This window comes from Coregonus lavaretus, assembly GCF_964263955.1.
Source record: "Coregonus lavaretus genome assembly, contig: HAP1_SCAFFOLD_4397, whole genome shotgun sequence".
Taxonomy (NCBI): Eukaryota; Metazoa; Chordata; class Actinopteri; order Salmoniformes; family Salmonidae; genus Coregonus; species Coregonus lavaretus.
Window position 1 is genome coordinate 35001 of NW_028157891.1, and position 15764 is coordinate 50764.

Consider the following 15764-nt stretch of genomic DNA (forward strand, 5'->3'; position numbering starts at 1 on the left):
GCAGCTGCGTCCTGAATGGCACCCTATTCCCTATTTAGTCAACAGTAGTGCACGATATATAGTGAATAGGTTGCCATTTGGGACTCGGGACTGTATCGAAGCCCTCCAGCTAGCTAGCGCCAGGCTAGCTCATTATGTTTTAATATGAACACTTGTTCTAGGGACAGACTGATAATTGAGCAGGTACCCACTTTCCTCTCCTATTACTGGCTGGTGAAGTGTGCTGTCCCTCAGCCCTCAACAAGGACTATTCTGATGGGAGCTCCTCTGGGATCAGGTTACAGAAGGACACCATAGCAACCTTTTTTATGTGCCAATGGATTTCTGCACACAGAACCGACACTTTTCAATAAGATAAACTGTTTGACTGGCTGCTTTTTAGGGGATACAGTTATCATCATCGCCATCACTACGGCCATGAAAGTGATAAGGTCAGGTCAGTTGAATGGGGCAACGGCACCAGCTGCTCTCAGGACAGGCTTTATTTAGCTGTGAGGGGCCACAGTGTATCCAAGGGGGGTGAGGTTGTCTACCCTGGGCCTGAATAGTCTGTCCTACCCTGGGCCTGAATGGTATGCCCTGTCCTACCCTGTGCCTGAATGGTATACCCTGTCCTACCCTGTGCTTGAATGGTATGCCCTGTTCTGCCCTGGGCCTGTCCTGGCCTGTATGATCTTCCTGCCCTGCCCTGGGCCTGTCCTGGCCTGTATGATCTTCCTGCCCTGCCCTGGGCCTGTCCTGGCCTGTATGATCTTCCTGCCCTGGGCCTGTCCTGGCCTGTATGATCTTCCTGTCCTGCCCTGCTGTCTGTTCTGTTGCTGTGTGGGTAAATAACTGTCCTTGCATCATAGGGCCAGGAAGACCTTTTACAGTGAGTCTGTGGGTCTCCCTGAAGCAGGTCCAGGACCAGGCAGACCTTTACAGTGAGTCTGTGGGTCTCCCTAAAGCAGGTCCAGGACCAGGCAGACCTTTACAGTGAGTCTGTGGGTCTCCCTAAAGCAGGACCAGGCAGACCTTTACAGTGAGTCTGTGGGTCTCCCTGAAGCAGGTCCAGGACCAGGCAGACCTTTACAGTGAGTCTGTGGGTCTCCCTGAAGCAGGTCCAGGGTCAGGCAGACCTTTACAGTGAGTCTGTGGGTCTCCCTAAAGCAGGTCCAGGACCAGGCAGACCTTTTACAGTGAGTCTGTGGTTCTCCCTGAAACAGGTCAGAGGACCAGGCAGACCTTTTTATTGGATTGGCTACAGATCACTCCAGAGTGCGTCTCAAATGGCACCCTATTCCCTTAATGTGCCCTAATCTTGCCCTGGTCAAAAGTTGTCCACTATAAGGAAAAGGGGTCCATTTGGGGACGTATCACAATAGATCCTCCCAGCTCTGGATGACCTTTACTCTGATCAGAATGACTTCTACACCATGACTGGATGACCTTTACTCTAATCAGAATGACTTCTACACCATGACTGGATGACCTTTACTCTGATCAGAATGACTTCTACGCCATGACTGGATGACCTTTACTCTGATCAGAATGACTTCTACACCATGACTGGATGACCTTTACTCTGATCAGAATGACTTCTACACCATGACTGGATGACCTTTACTCTGATCAGAATGACTTCTACACCATGACTGGATGACCTTTACTCTGATCAGAATGACTTCTACACCATGACTAGATGACCTTTACTCTGATCAGAATGACTTCTACACCATGACTGGATGACCTTTACTCTGATCAGAATGACTTCTACACCATGACTGGATGACCTTTGCTCTGATCAGAATGACTTCTACACCATGACTAGATGACCTTTACTCTGATCAGAATGACTTCTACACCATGACTGGATGACCTTTACTCTGATCAGAATGACTTCTACACCATGACTGGATGACCTTTACTCTGATCAGAATGACTTCTACGCCATGACTGGATGACCTTTACTCTGATCAGAATGACTTCTACACCATGACTGGATGACCTTTACTCTGATCAGAATGACTTCTACACCATGACTGGATGACCTTTACTCTGATCAGAATGACTGAAAAGCTTGGCTCTATTCCGAGGTTTTCTTAAAGTTCTTGGATACTTAATAGGAACTTACCTTCAGTACTCAAGGCCTTTAAGAGTGTTAATAGGTGCCAATATGGTCCATCATGTGAAATTCAATGCCAGTGACGTCAGGGGACTAAAGCTAGCCCCCCCAGCTAGCCCCCCCAGCTAGAGCCCCCCAGCTAGAGCCCCCCAGCTAGAGCCCCCCAGCTAGAGCCCCCCCCAGCTAGAGCCCCCCCCAGCTAGGCCCCCCCAGCTAGAGCCCCCCCAGCTAGAGCCCCCCAGCTAGCCCCCTTCTAGAGCCCCCCCAGCTAGCCCCCCAGCTAGAGCCCCCTTCTAGAGCCCCCCCAGCTAGCCCCCCAGCTAGAGCCCCCCCAGCTAGAGCCCCCCAGCTAGCCCCCCCAGCTAGAGCCCCCCAGCTAGCCCCCCCAGCTAGAGCCCCCCAGCTAGCCCCCCCCAGCTAGAGCCCCCCCAGCTAGCCCCCCCAGCTAGAGCCCCCCCAGCTAGAGCCCCCCCAGCTAGAGCCCCCCAGCTAGAGCCCCCAGCTAGAGCCCCCCCAGCTAGCCCCCCAGCTAGAGCCCCCAGCTAGAGCCCCCCCAGCTAGCCCCCCAGCTAGAGCCCCCAGCTAGAGCCCCCCCAGCTAGCCCCCACCCCCTGCCTCAGATGTAGTTTAACACTTTAGAAATGTTTTTCATCCGTTTTTTCTCTGATTTCAGGTATTGACTTCAAAATCAGGACGGTAGAGTTGGATGGAAAGAAGATCAAGCTCCAGATATGGTGAGTTCGCCCGGCTACCCAGACTCCTCGCTCCTGCCAAACGCTACGCCACGCCAACGGACGTTAGTGAGTACCAGTGGGCCACTTGCAGTGTGGTGTTGACTGCCTTGTAGTCAGCGATAGCTTGGAGAGCCTCCGTCAGCCCTGAGTGTTCCACACGTGTGCGTTCATGTGGTAGAGCGTTCAGCCGCGTTCGGCCGCAACACATTTGGCCTACTTATTGATCCCCTATCCAGAGCAGTCACTCACATTTACATTTTTAGTCATTTAGCAGACGCTCTTATCCAGAGCGACTTACAGTTAGTGAGTGCATACATGATTTATTTTTATTTTTCATACTGGTCCCCCGTGGGAATCGAACCCACAACCCTGGCGTTGCAAACGCCATGCTCTACCAACTGAGCTACATCCCTGCCGGCCATTCCCTCCCCATACCCTGGACGACGCTGGGCCAATTGTGCGCCGCCCCATGAGTCTCCCGGTCGCGGCCGGCTACGACAGAGCCTGGATTCGAACCAGGATCTCTAGTGGCACAGCTAGCACTGTGATGCAGCGCCTTAGACCACTGCGCCACTCGGGAGCGCGCCACTCACACTAGGAACCACTGGTCATATCACTGTCTGACACGCTTTAGAGGGAGAACCTGTAGTTACTATACCAACATGGTTGTTACACTGTACTGACGTTGTACTCTCTCTCCCAGGGTAGTGTAGTAATGCTGTAGTTACTATACCAACATGGTTGTTACATTGTACTGACGTTGTACTCTCTCTCCCAGGGTAGTGTAGTAATGCTGTAGTTACTATACCAACATGGTTGTTACACTGTACTGACGTTGTACTCTCTCTCCCAGGGTAGTGTAGTAATGCTGTAGTTACTATACCAACATGGTTGTTACACTGTACTGACGTTGTACTCTCTCTCCCAGGGTAGTGTAGTAATGCTGTAGTTACTATACCAACATGGTTGTTACACTGTACTGACGTTGTACTCTCTCTCCCAGGGTAGTGTAGTAATGCTGTAGTTACTATACCAACATGGTTGTTACACTGTACTGACGTTGTACTCTCTCTCCCAGGGTAGTGTAGTAATGCTGTAGTTACTATACCAACATGGTTGTTACATTGTACTGACGTTGTACTCTCTCTCCCAGGGTAGTGTAGTAATGCTGTAGTTACTATACCAACATGGTTGTTACACTGTACTGACGTTGTACTCTCTCTCCCAGGGTAGTGTAGTAATGCTGTAGTTACTATACCAACATGGTTGTTACACTGTACTGACGTTGTACTCTCTCTCCCAGGGTAGTGTAGTAATGCTGTAGTTGCTATACCAACATGGTTGTTACACTGTACTGACGTTGTACTCTCTCTCCCAGGGTAGTGTAGTAATGCTGTAGTTACTATACCAACATGGTTGTTACATTGTACTGACGTTGTACTCTCTCTCCCAGGGTAGTGTAGTAATGCTGTAGTTACTATACCAACATGGTTGTTACATTGTACTGACGTTGTACTCTCTCTCCCAGGGTAATGTAGTAATGCTGTAGTTACTATACCAACATGGTTGTTACGTTGTACTGACGTTGTACTCTCTCTCCCAGGGTAGTGTAGTAATGCTGTAGTTACTATACCAACATGGTTGTTACACTGTACTGACGTTGTACTCTCTCTCCCAGGGTAATGTAGTAATGCTGTAGTTACTATACCAACATGGTTGTTACGTTGTACTGACGTTGTACTCTCTCTCCCAGGGTAGTGTAGTAATGCTGTAGTTACTATACCAACATGGTTGTTACATTGTACTGACGTTGTACTCTCTCTCCCAGGGTAGTGTAGTAATGCTGTAGTTACTATACCAACATGGTTGTTACACTGTACTGACGTTGTACTCTCTCTCCCAGGGACACAGCAGGTCAGGAGAGGTTCAGGACCATCACCACAGCCTACTACAGGGGAGCTATGGTAAGAACCGTCCACTGTCACGTCTCCACAAGGTCACAGACGGAAACGGCACAGATCAACAACACGCCTGGAGGTTATCGCGTGTGCGTTCAGTATGGGAGTCAACTTTTAATAATGAATTGGATCCTAATGTCTATCTGCCTCCCGGTCAATACCAAACAGTCCATCTACTAGTTAAACTAGATTTATCGATGCACTGCTTGTTAACACTGAGGTCCGTCTTACAGATTTGTATGCTCTATGTGAGCGGTCAAAATCACTGAATGCCCAGTTTGATAGGAGACTGTATACACAGGGAGGACCCAAGCCCATGGATGTATTTACACAGAGAGAGAACCGCTAGGATACAAGGGAAAGGTTGGGTTGGGTTGGGTTGGAGGGATAGCCTATAGTATGTTTGGAGAACCAACACCCACTTCATCGTCATGGTGATGCGGCCGGTGACACTTTGCTTCTTGAAAGTCCAATATCTTGAAAACTTGACTGCTGACATGCAAAACATTTTGGGACTGTATAAACAGTGGACTAATAAAAAAATATAGATTGTTTTTGAGTGGAGTTTTCCTTTTAAGATGTGTGTTGTCCCCAGGTAGTTTAAGACGTGTATTGATCCCCAGGTACAGTGAGGGGGAAAAAAGTATTTGATCCCCTGCTGATTTTGTATGTTTTCCCACTGACAAAGACATGATCAGTCTATAATTTTAATGGTAGGTTTATTTGAACAGTGAGAGACAGAATAACAACAAAATAATCCAGAAAAACGCATGTCAAAAATGTTATATTGATTTGCATTTTAATGAGGGAAATAAGTATTTGACCCCTCTGCAAAACATGACTTAGTACTTGGTGGCAAAACTCTTCACAGAGGTCAGACATTTCTTGTAGTTGGCCACCAGGTTTGCACACATCTCAGGAGGGATTTTGTCCCACTCCTCTTTGCAGATCTTCTCCAAGTCATTAAGGTTTCGAGGCTGGCGTTTGGCAACTCAAACCTTCAGCTCCCTCCACAGATTTTCTATGGGATTAAGGTCTGGAGACTGGCTAGGCCACTCCAGGACCTTAATGTGCTTATTCTTGAGCCACTTCTTTGTTTCCTTGGCCATGTGTTTTGGGTCATTGTCATGCTGGAATACCCATCCATTACCCATTTTCAATGCCATGGCTGAGGGAAGGAGGTTCTCACCCAAGATTTGACGGTACATGGCCCCGTCCATCGTCCCTTTGATGCGGTGAAGTTGTCCTGTCCCCTTAGCAGAAAAACACCCCCAATGCATAATGTTTCCACCTCCATGTTTGACAGTGGGGATGGTGTTCTTGGGGTCATAGGCAGCATTCCTCCTCCTCCAAACACAGCGAGTTGAGTTGATGCCAAAGAGCTCCATTTTGGTCTCATCTGACCACAACACTTTCACCCAGTTCTCCTCTGAATCATTCAGATGTTCATTGGCAAACTTCAGACGGGCATGTATATGTCCTTTCTTGAGCAGGGGGACCTTGCGGGCGCTGCAGGATTTCAGTCCTTCACGGCGTAGTGTGTTACCAATTGTTTTCTTGTTGACTATAGTCCCAGCTGCCTTGATCATTGACAAGATCCTCCCGTGTAGTTCTGGGCTGATTCCTCACCGTTCTCATGATCATTGCAACTCCACGAGGTGAGATCTTGCATGGAGCCCCAGGCCGAGGGAGATTGACAGGTCTTTTGTGTTTCTTCCATTTGCGAATAATCGCACCAACTGTTGTCACCTTCTCACCAAGCTGCTTGGCGATGGTCTTGTAGCCCATTCCAGCCTTGTGTAGGTCTACAATCTTGTCCCTGATATCCTTGGAGAGCTCTTTGGTCTTGGCCATGGTGGAGTTTGGAATCTGATTGATTGATTGCTTCTGTGGACAGGTGTCTTTTATACAGGTAACAAACAGATTAGGAGCACTCCCTTTAAGAGTGTGCTCCTAATCTCAGCTCGTTACCTGTATAAAAGACACCTGGGAGCCAGAAATCTTTCTGATTGAGAGGGGGTCAAATACTTATTTCCCTCATTAAAATGCAAATCAATTTATAACATTTTTGACATGCGTTTTTCTGGATTTTTTGTTGTTATTCTGTCTCTCACTGTTCAAATAAACCTACCATTAAAATTATAGACTGATCATTTCTTTGTCAGTGGGAAAAAGTACAAAATCAGCAGGGGATCAAATACTTTTTTCCCACACTGTATTTAAGTGTGTGTGTGTGTGTTACTATGGAGGGCTGTGTGTGTGTGTGTGTGTTACTATGGAGGGCTGTGTGTGTGTGTGTGTGTGTGTGTGTTACTATGGAGGGCTGTGTGTGTGTGTGTGTTACTATGGAGGGCTGTGTGTGTGTGTGTGTTACTATGGAGGGCTGTGTGTGTGTGTGTGTTACTATGGAGGGCTGTGTGTGTGTGTGTGTTACTATGGAGGGCTGTGTGTGTGTGTGTGTTACTATGGAGGGCTGTGTGTGTGTGTGTGTTACTATGGAGGGCTGTGTGTGTGTGTGTGTTACTATGGAGGGCTGTGTGTGTGTGTGTTACTATGGAGGGCTGTGTGTGTGTGTGTTACTATGGAGGGCTGTGTGTGTGTGTGTGTGTGTTACTATGGAGGGCTGTGTGTGTGTGATACTATGGAGGGCTGTGTGTGTTACTATGGAGGGGTGTGTGTGTGTGTGTTACTATGGAGGGCTGTGTGTGTGTTACTATGGAGGGCTGTGTGTGTGTGTGTGTGTGATACTATGGAGGGCTGTGTGTGTGTTACTATGGAGGGCTGTGTGTGTGTGTGTGTGTTACTATGGAGGGCTGTGTGTGTGTTACTATGGAGGGCTGTGTGTGTGTGTGTGTTACTATGGAGGGCTGTGTGTGTGTGTGTTACTATGGAGGGCTGTGTGTGTGTTACTATGGAGGGCTGTGTGTGTGTTACTATGGAGGGCTGTGTGTGTGTGTGTGTTACTATGGAGGGCTGTGTGTGTGTGTTACTATGGAGGGCTGTGTGTGTGTTACTATGGAGGGCTGTGTGTGTGTGTGTGTGTGTTACTATGGAGGGCTGTGTGTGTGTGTTACTATGGAGGGCTGTGTGTGTGTTACTATGGAGGGCTGTGTGTGTGTGTGTGTGTGTTACTATGGAGGGCTGTGTGTGTGTGTGTGTGTTACTATGGAGGGCTGTGTGTGTGTGTTACTATGGAGGGCTGTGTGTGTGTTACTATGGAGGGCTGTGTGTGTGTGTGTGTTACTATGGAGGGCTGTGTGTGTGTGTGTTACTATGGAGGGCTGTGTGTGTGTGTTACTATGGAGGGCTGTGTGTGTGTGTGTGTGTGTGTTACTATGGAGGGCTGTGTGTGTGTGTGTGTGTGTTACTATGGAGGGATGTGTGTGTGTGTTACTATGGAGGGCTGTGTGTGTGTTACTATGGAGGGCTGTGTGTGTGTGTGTGTGTTACTATGGAGGGCTGTGTGTGTGTGTTACTATGGAGGGCTGTGTGTGTGTTACTATGGAGGGCTGTGTGTGTGTGTGTGTGTTACTATGGAGGGCTGTGTGTGTGTGTGTGTGTTACTATGGAGGGCTGTGTGTGTGTGTTACTATGGAGGGCTGTGTGTGTGTTACTATGGAGGGCTGTGTGTGTGTGTGTTACTATGGAGGGCTGTGTGTGTGTGTGTTACTATGGAGGGCTGTGTGTGTGTGTTAGTATGGAGGGCTGTGTGTGTGTTACTATGGAGGGCTGTGTGTGTGTGTGTGTGTGTTACTATGGAGGGCTGTGTGTGTGTTACTATGGAGGGCTGTGTGTGTGTGTGTGTGTGTTACTATGGAGGGATGTGTGTGTGTGTGTTACTATGGAGGGCTGTGTGTGTGTGTGTGTGTTACTATGGAGGGCTGTGTGTGTGTGTGTGTGTTACTATGGAGGGCTGTGTGTGTGTTACTATGGAGGGCTGTGTGTGTGTTACTATGGAGGGGTGTGTGTGTGTTACTATGGAGGGCTGTGTGTGTGTTACTATGGAGGGCTGTGTGTGTGTTACTATGGAGGGCTGTGTGTGTTACTATGGAGGGCTGTGTGTGTGTGTGTTACTATGGAGGGCTGTGTGTGTGTGTGTGTGTTACTATGGAGGGCTGTGTGTGTGTGTGTGTGTGTGTGTTACTGGTCGATTGTTTGGTCGATAGGCTGTTGGTCGACCAATATTTTTTTAGTCAAGATGTCGCGAATCTCCATTTTTGTACTAACTACTGTCTCCTCCCAGCTGTTTGCTTTGTGTAGGAGTTTAGACTGTGGTCAGTTACACTGCCTCAGAGTTCTAGTAGAATAGTCAGAACAATGTCTATTCCACCTTATTCACGGCTCTGTATCCGGTTAGGAAATGTACTATTGTTATGTTTTGCTTACTAAACAGGTTATATTTGTCAACTTTGTATGTAAATACGTTTTTGGAAAGCATCCTATTATTTTTATTGCGGTAGATTATTCCGGGTTTATATGGGCTTCTGGCTTGTAGTGATGCTGTCAGACAAGCCTTTACACTGACTACAGCACAGACATTTACATCATTTAGCAGACGCTCTTATCCAGAGCGACGTACAGATGAACGTACATTTCACCGGGTCGTGATTGGAATGGCGCTAGGTTGTCTTTTTTTCTATTAATGTCACGGTGTGTCACTTCCTCTGATGTCACTTCCTGTCCTTTGTCCAACAGGGCATCATGCTAGTGTATGACATCACTAACGAGAAGTCCTTCGAGAACATCAAGAACTGGATCAGGAACATCGAAGAGGTATGAAGCTACGGCAGCAGGTAGCCTGGTAGTTAGAGAGGTGAGCCAGTATGAAGCTATGGCAGCAGGTAGCCTGGTAGTTAGAGAGGCGAGCCAGTGTGAAGCTACGGCAGCAGGTAGCCTGGTAGTTAGAGAGGCGAGCCAGTGTGAAGCTACGGCAGCAGGTAGCCTGGTAGTTAGAGAGGCGAGCCAGTATGAAGCTACGGCAGCAGGTAGCCTGGTAGTTAGAGAGGCGAGCCAGTATGAAGCTACGGCAGCAGGTAGCCTGGTAGTTAGAGAGGTGAGCCAGTATGAAGCTACGGCAGCAGGTAGCCTGGTAGTTAGAGAGGTGAGCCAGTATGAAGCTACGGCAGCAGGTAGCCTGGTAGTTAGAGAGGTGAGCCAGTATAAAGCTATGGAAGCAGGTAGCCTGGTAGTTAGAGAGGTGAGCCAGTATGAAGCTACGGCAGCAGGTAGCCTGGTAGTTAGAGAGGTGAGCCAGTATGAAGCTACGGCAGCAGGTAGCCTGGTAGTTAGAGAGGCGAGCCAGTATGAAGCTATGGCAGCAGGTAGCCTGGTAGTTAGAGAGGTGAGCCAGTATGAAGCTACGGCAGCAGGTAGCCTGGTAGTTAGAGAGGCGAGCCAGTATGAAGCTATGGCAGCAGGTAGCCTGGTAGTTAGAGAGGCGAGCCAGTATGAAGCTACGGCAGCAGGTAGCCTGGTAGTTAGAGAGGCGAGCCAGTATGAAGCTACGGCAGCAGGTAGCCTGGTAGTTAGAGAGGTGAGCCAGTATGAAGCTACGGCAGCAGGTAGCCTGGTAGTTAGAGAGGCGAGCCAGTTTGAATCCCAGGTCCCGACGGGAAATATCTGGGGTGAAGTCAGCTGGCAGCCGGCGGGTTGCTGGTATAAAATCTTTAAAATCTTAGATGCCATTGCCTGCCGTTGTACCCTTGAGCAAGGCACTTAACCCCCAACAACGACCACTCCCCGGCGCCCAGCGTGGAAGGCAACTGGACAATTAAATAATAAAGTGATCTTAATCTTAATAAAGCTTTGGAACCCTAGCAGTAATCAGACTGGCCCTAGCAGTAATCAGACTGGCCCTAGCAGTAATCAGACTGGCCCTAGCAGTAATCAGACTGGCCCTAGCAGTAATCAGTCTGGCCCTAGCAGTAATCAGACTGGCCCTAGCAGTAATCAGACTGGCCCTAGCAGTAATCAGACTGGCCCTAGCAGTAATCAGTCTGGCCCTAGCAGTAATCAGACTGGCCCTAGCAGTAATCAGTCTGGCCCTAGCAGTAATCAGTCTGGCCCTAGCAGTAATCAGACTTCTCATTCTGTCTGTCCCTAGCAGTAATCAGTCTTCTCATTCTGTCTGTCCCTAGCAGTAATCCGTCTTCTCATTCTTTCTGTCTGTCTGTAGCAGTAATCAGTCTTCTCTTTCTGTCTGTCTGTCCCTAGCAGTAATCCGTCTTCTCTTTCTGTCTGTCTGTCCGTAGCAGTAATCAGTCTTCTCATTCTGTCTGTCTGTCCGTAGCAGTAATCAGTCTTCTCATTCTGTCTGTCTGTCCGTAGCAGTAATCAGTCTTCTCTTTCTGTCTGTCTGTCCCTAGCAGTAATCCGTCTTCTCATTATTTCTGTCTGTCCGTAGCAGTAATCAGTCTTCTCATTCTGTCTGTCTGTAGCAGTAATCAGTCTTCTCATTCTGTCTGTCCCTAGCAGTAATCCGTCTTCTCATTCTGTCTGTCCCTAGCAGTAATCCGTCTTCTCATTCTGTCTGTCTGTCCGTAGCAGTAATCCGTCTTCTCATTCTTTCTGTCTGTCCGTAGCAGTAATCAGTCTTCTCATTCTGTCTGTCTGTCCGTAGCAGTAATCAGTCTTCTCATTCTGTCTGTCTGTCCGTAGCAGTAATCAGTCTTCTCATTCTGTCTGTCTGTCCGTAGCAGTAATCCGTCTTCTCATTCTGTCTGTCTGTCCCTAGCAGTAATCCGTCTTCTCATTCTGTCTGTCCCTAGCAGTAATCCGTCTTCTCATTCTGTCTGTCTGTAGCAGTAATCCGTCTTCTCATTCTGTCTGTCCCTAGCAGTAATCCGTCTTCTCATTCTGTCTGTCCCTAGCAGTAATCCGTCTTCTCATTCTGTCTGTCTGTAGCAATAATCAGTCTTCTCTTCCTCTGTCTGTTTGTAGCATGCGTCCTCTGACGTGGAGAGGATGATCCTCGGGAACAAGTGTGACATGAACGACAAAAGACAGGTGTCAAAAGAACGAGGAGAAAAGGTATGGAGTTCAGAGTTCAGGCTATCAGGGTCTCTTTGTGTTTCAAATAAGCACTGGCGCGTCTGAGATATCTTGTTGCAGGTGCGTTGGAAACTATTTGATAACATCAGAGAAAAGAGAAACCCCCCCACACTGCTCCTGATAGTATCTTTGTGTAAACGTACTCCCAGTGGTATCTTTGACATACTCGTGATTATACAGCATGATAAATGTCTGTCGTAGCCAGCCCAGTTCTCCCTTAATGATGAAGTAGAATTCCTTTACAACAGAAGGTAACACACGTACGTTCTGGCAATGCCATGTGTTGCATGAGCTGCTGTTGATAAAAGTACATCTGTAACATTCATTACTAACACGAATTGTTCTCATCATTTGTCTGTTGTATTTTGCACAGTTGGCAATCGATTATGGGATCAAGTTCTTAGAAACAAGTGCAAAATCCAGCCTGAATGTGGAAGAGGTGGGTTCTGTCTATGCCATTCATTTATACCCATTTTTAATTCTCCTCCCAATCTTTTCATTGAAACAGGACATTTTTCTCTAATAAACTGTCCCTGAAGTATACATTTTGTTTCTTTTGAACAGTCCTTTTTCACACTGGGGAGAGACATCATGACGAGACTCAACAGAAAAATGGTGAGTTTATGATGCCTAGCAGATGATGCTCATATGATGTACGATGCACACTTATCCAGAATGTAAGTTACAACAGTTGGTGGCCACAGGGGGATCTTAAGAGTGGTAGTTGACCCTTAACCTTTCCCCCTTCTTCCCTCCGCTTTAGAACGACAACAATCCTCCAGGAGGAGGCGGGCCGGTGAAGATCACAGAGAACCGCTCAAAGAAGAGCAGCTTCTTCAGATGTTCACTGTTCTAGTGGATCAATCCTCTCCTTTCCATGGACTGGTACAACCTTTACCTTCCCTGCTGCTTCCCCCCTGAGCTGACCTCCAACCCCTCACCAGGCCTGGCTACCAGGCTACCTACCTAGCACACCTCCAACCCCTCACCAGGCCTGAGTACCAGGCTACCTACCTAGCACACCTCCAACCCCTCACCAGACCTGAGTACCAGGCTACCTTCCTAGCACACCTCCAACCCCTCACCAGGCCTGAGTACCAGGCTACCTACCTAGCACACCTCCAACCCCTCACCAGGCCTGAGTACCAGGCTACCTACCTAGCACACCTCCAACCCCTCACCAGGCCTGAGTACCAGGCTACCTACCTAGCACACCTCCAACCCCTCACCAGGCCTGGCTACCAGGCTACCTACCTAGCACACCTCCAACCCCTCACCAGGCCTGGCTACCAGGCTACCTACCTAGCACACCTCCAACCCCTCACCAGGCCTGAGTACCAGGCTACCTACCTAGCATACCTCCAACCCCTCACCAGACCTGAGTACCAGGCTACCTACCTAGCACACCTCCAACCCCTCACCAGACCTGAGTACCAGGCTACCTACCTAGCACACCTCCAACCCCTCACCAGGCCTGAGTACCAGGCTACCTACCTAGCATACCTCCAACCCCTCACCAGACCTGAGTACCAGGCTACCTACCTAGCATACCTCCAACCCCTCACCAGGCCTGGCTACCAGGCTACCTACCTAGCACACCTCCAACCCCTCACCAGGCCTGGCTACCAGGCTACCTACCTAGCACACCTCCAACCCCTCACCAGGCCTGAGTACCAGGCTACCTACCTAGCACACCTCCAACCCCTCACCAGGCCTGAGTACCAGGCTACCTACCTAGCACACCTCCACACCCTAAACTGGGGCTTGGCCCGGGGCTTGGCCCGACTAGGCTACTTATTGCTGCTGAGCTGGCTGGCTATTCTGTAAGCTACAGAGGAAAGCGACTCGCCGTCCCATTAAACAATGACACATTAGAGAACCAAAACCATTATGAAAAGAAGGAATTCCCCCAATTGTTGTCTTAACTGCCCCCCCCCTCTCCCTTCCCCAAAGGAGTTTGTCTATGGCTGCACCCCAAATGGCACCCTATTCACTATATAGTGCACTATTTTTCACAAGAGCCCTATGCGGGCCCTGGTGAAAAGTAGTGCACTATATAGGGAATTGAGTGCCATTTTGGACACAATCGCAATTCTCCCCCAACAGCTCTGATTGACAGTTGAACCCTGTCTTCTGTGTTCTCTAGTTCCCATGGAAACTCTTTGTTTGTTTGTTTGTTTTGATTAATATTCAACTGAAGCTGCCTTTTTCTCTGTATTCACTTTATGCGCAACTTTTATTTTGTTGAGTGTCTTGTCTTTGTACCTACGTCTTTCTGCGAAGAGATTGACACCTGAAGGATTGGAAGAGTTGTTTTGTGTGGATTTCGGTTTGCTACTAGAGAAGAAAATAGTCTGCTGAGAATTGTAAGTCATCATCACGTTCTCTTTTAAAGTCATGAATGAGCATGACTGGAGGGAGAGATGGGGATTGGCTGCATATACTGGCCAGACTAAAAAGCAAAAAGGAACTGTTTAATATTCAACCAAAGCTGATGGCGTCACTGTGGTGGTTGTTTCACAAATGTCTTTAGTTTTATATCAACTTTATGTAATCGCACTGGAGATCATTATGGATGTTTCAATGATTGTTAAAACACCGCCTCTGTCAAAAAGGAAACTGCAATCAGTCGACGGTGCATCACTTGTCCAGAGCACTAAAGGCTAGATTCAGAACCACTCTTCGGAACCACTCTTCGGAACCACTCTTCAGAACCACTCTTCAGAACCACTCTTCAGAACCTCAGAACCACTCTTCAGAACCTCAGAACCACTCTTCAGAACCTCAGAACCACTCTTCAGAACCACTCTTCAGAACCACTCTTCAGAACCACTCTTCAGAACCATTCTAAAGAGTTAAATGATGCTCATTGCTTGGCACTTCAACTGAGAAGATGACGGTCTCAGAATTGGCTTCACTCAATCGAACGTAACGAATGACTCGTTTTTCTGTTGTCACTTAGTCATGCACTTAGAGAAGGTTTCTCAATTACTCCAACTTAAAACCACCGAGTAGCGCGCTACTCAACGTAACTTTTTTTTACAGCTTTAAGTGTCTTTTTAAAGCCTTGAACGTTGTTGTTGTTGTTGTTGTTGTGTTTGAAAGTTCAGACTTTCTTGCAATTTCCATTCACTGAAAACGGCCTTGCCCTCAGTTTGAGTTGACAGTCCTTCCTGAAGAAACAACGTCGACCACCCCGGTAGCAGATACTGACTCATACAAGTGCTTTTGAAAAGTAGCGACAAGCAGGAAACCTCTGGGTTCTGTCGTCGGTGCGTTCATGCAAATGTTATGGTAATTATATATTTTTGTATGGTCTCCTATAAGACATTGGACACTGGCATTACTCTCAACATGCTTGTGAAACCATAAGGTAAACCGCTTTCTGCATGCTTCATTATATTATAAAACTTGTTGATTATGACACTTTTTACAGTTGATATTAATATCCTTATAATATGCTCGCTGTTGTTAAATCTTGTTCTTTTTTACAAATGTTAGTGTTAAACAATGTGTTTACAAAACCACTAGTATTATGCAGATCTCCTGCTGCACTTTGTCTTCTCTTAGTGTGTGTGTGTGTGTGTGTGTGTGTGTGTGTGTGTGCGCGCTTGCGTGCGTGTGTGTGTGTGTGGGCGTCTGTGTGTGTCTGCGCGCTTGCGTGTGTGTGTGTGTGTGTGTGTGTGTGTGTGTGGGCGTCTGTGTGCGTGTGTGTGTGTGTGTGTGTGTGTGTGTGTGTGTGGGCGTCTGTGTGTGTCTGCGCGCTTGCGTGCGTGTGTGTGTTCTGATAAAAGGTGCTTCTAACAACGTGTCATGTGACGGGTCAGTAGCTGATAGTGATTGTGTGTATCGAAGGTAAATCGATGTCTGAACCACTCCATACCAAGATTGTAAAGACTGAAGAAAGCAACTCCAATC

At 47.9% G+C, this 15764-nt stretch overlaps 1 protein-coding gene across 1 annotated transcript in view; it reads left to right on the forward strand.

Annotated features, from left to right (window-relative positions):
• Window positions 1-14051, forward strand: part of LOC311124667 (ras-related protein Rab-8B) — a 23294-nt gene extending 9243 nt beyond the window's left edge. The window contains exons 2-8 of the mRNA XM_084198774.1: window positions 2778-2838; window positions 4742-4802; window positions 9492-9569; window positions 11736-11825; window positions 12220-12285; window positions 12411-12461; window positions 12610-14051. Coding sequence (XP_084054900.1) covers window positions 2778-2838; window positions 4742-4802; window positions 9492-9569; window positions 11736-11825; window positions 12220-12285; window positions 12411-12461; window positions 12610-12702 — 500 coding nt within the window. The 3' untranslated portion in view covers window positions 12703-14051. The remainder of the gene's footprint in view (window positions 1-2777; window positions 2839-4741; window positions 4803-9491; window positions 9570-11735; window positions 11826-12219; window positions 12286-12410; window positions 12462-12609) is intronic.
• Window positions 14052-15764: the final 1713 nt, after the last annotated feature.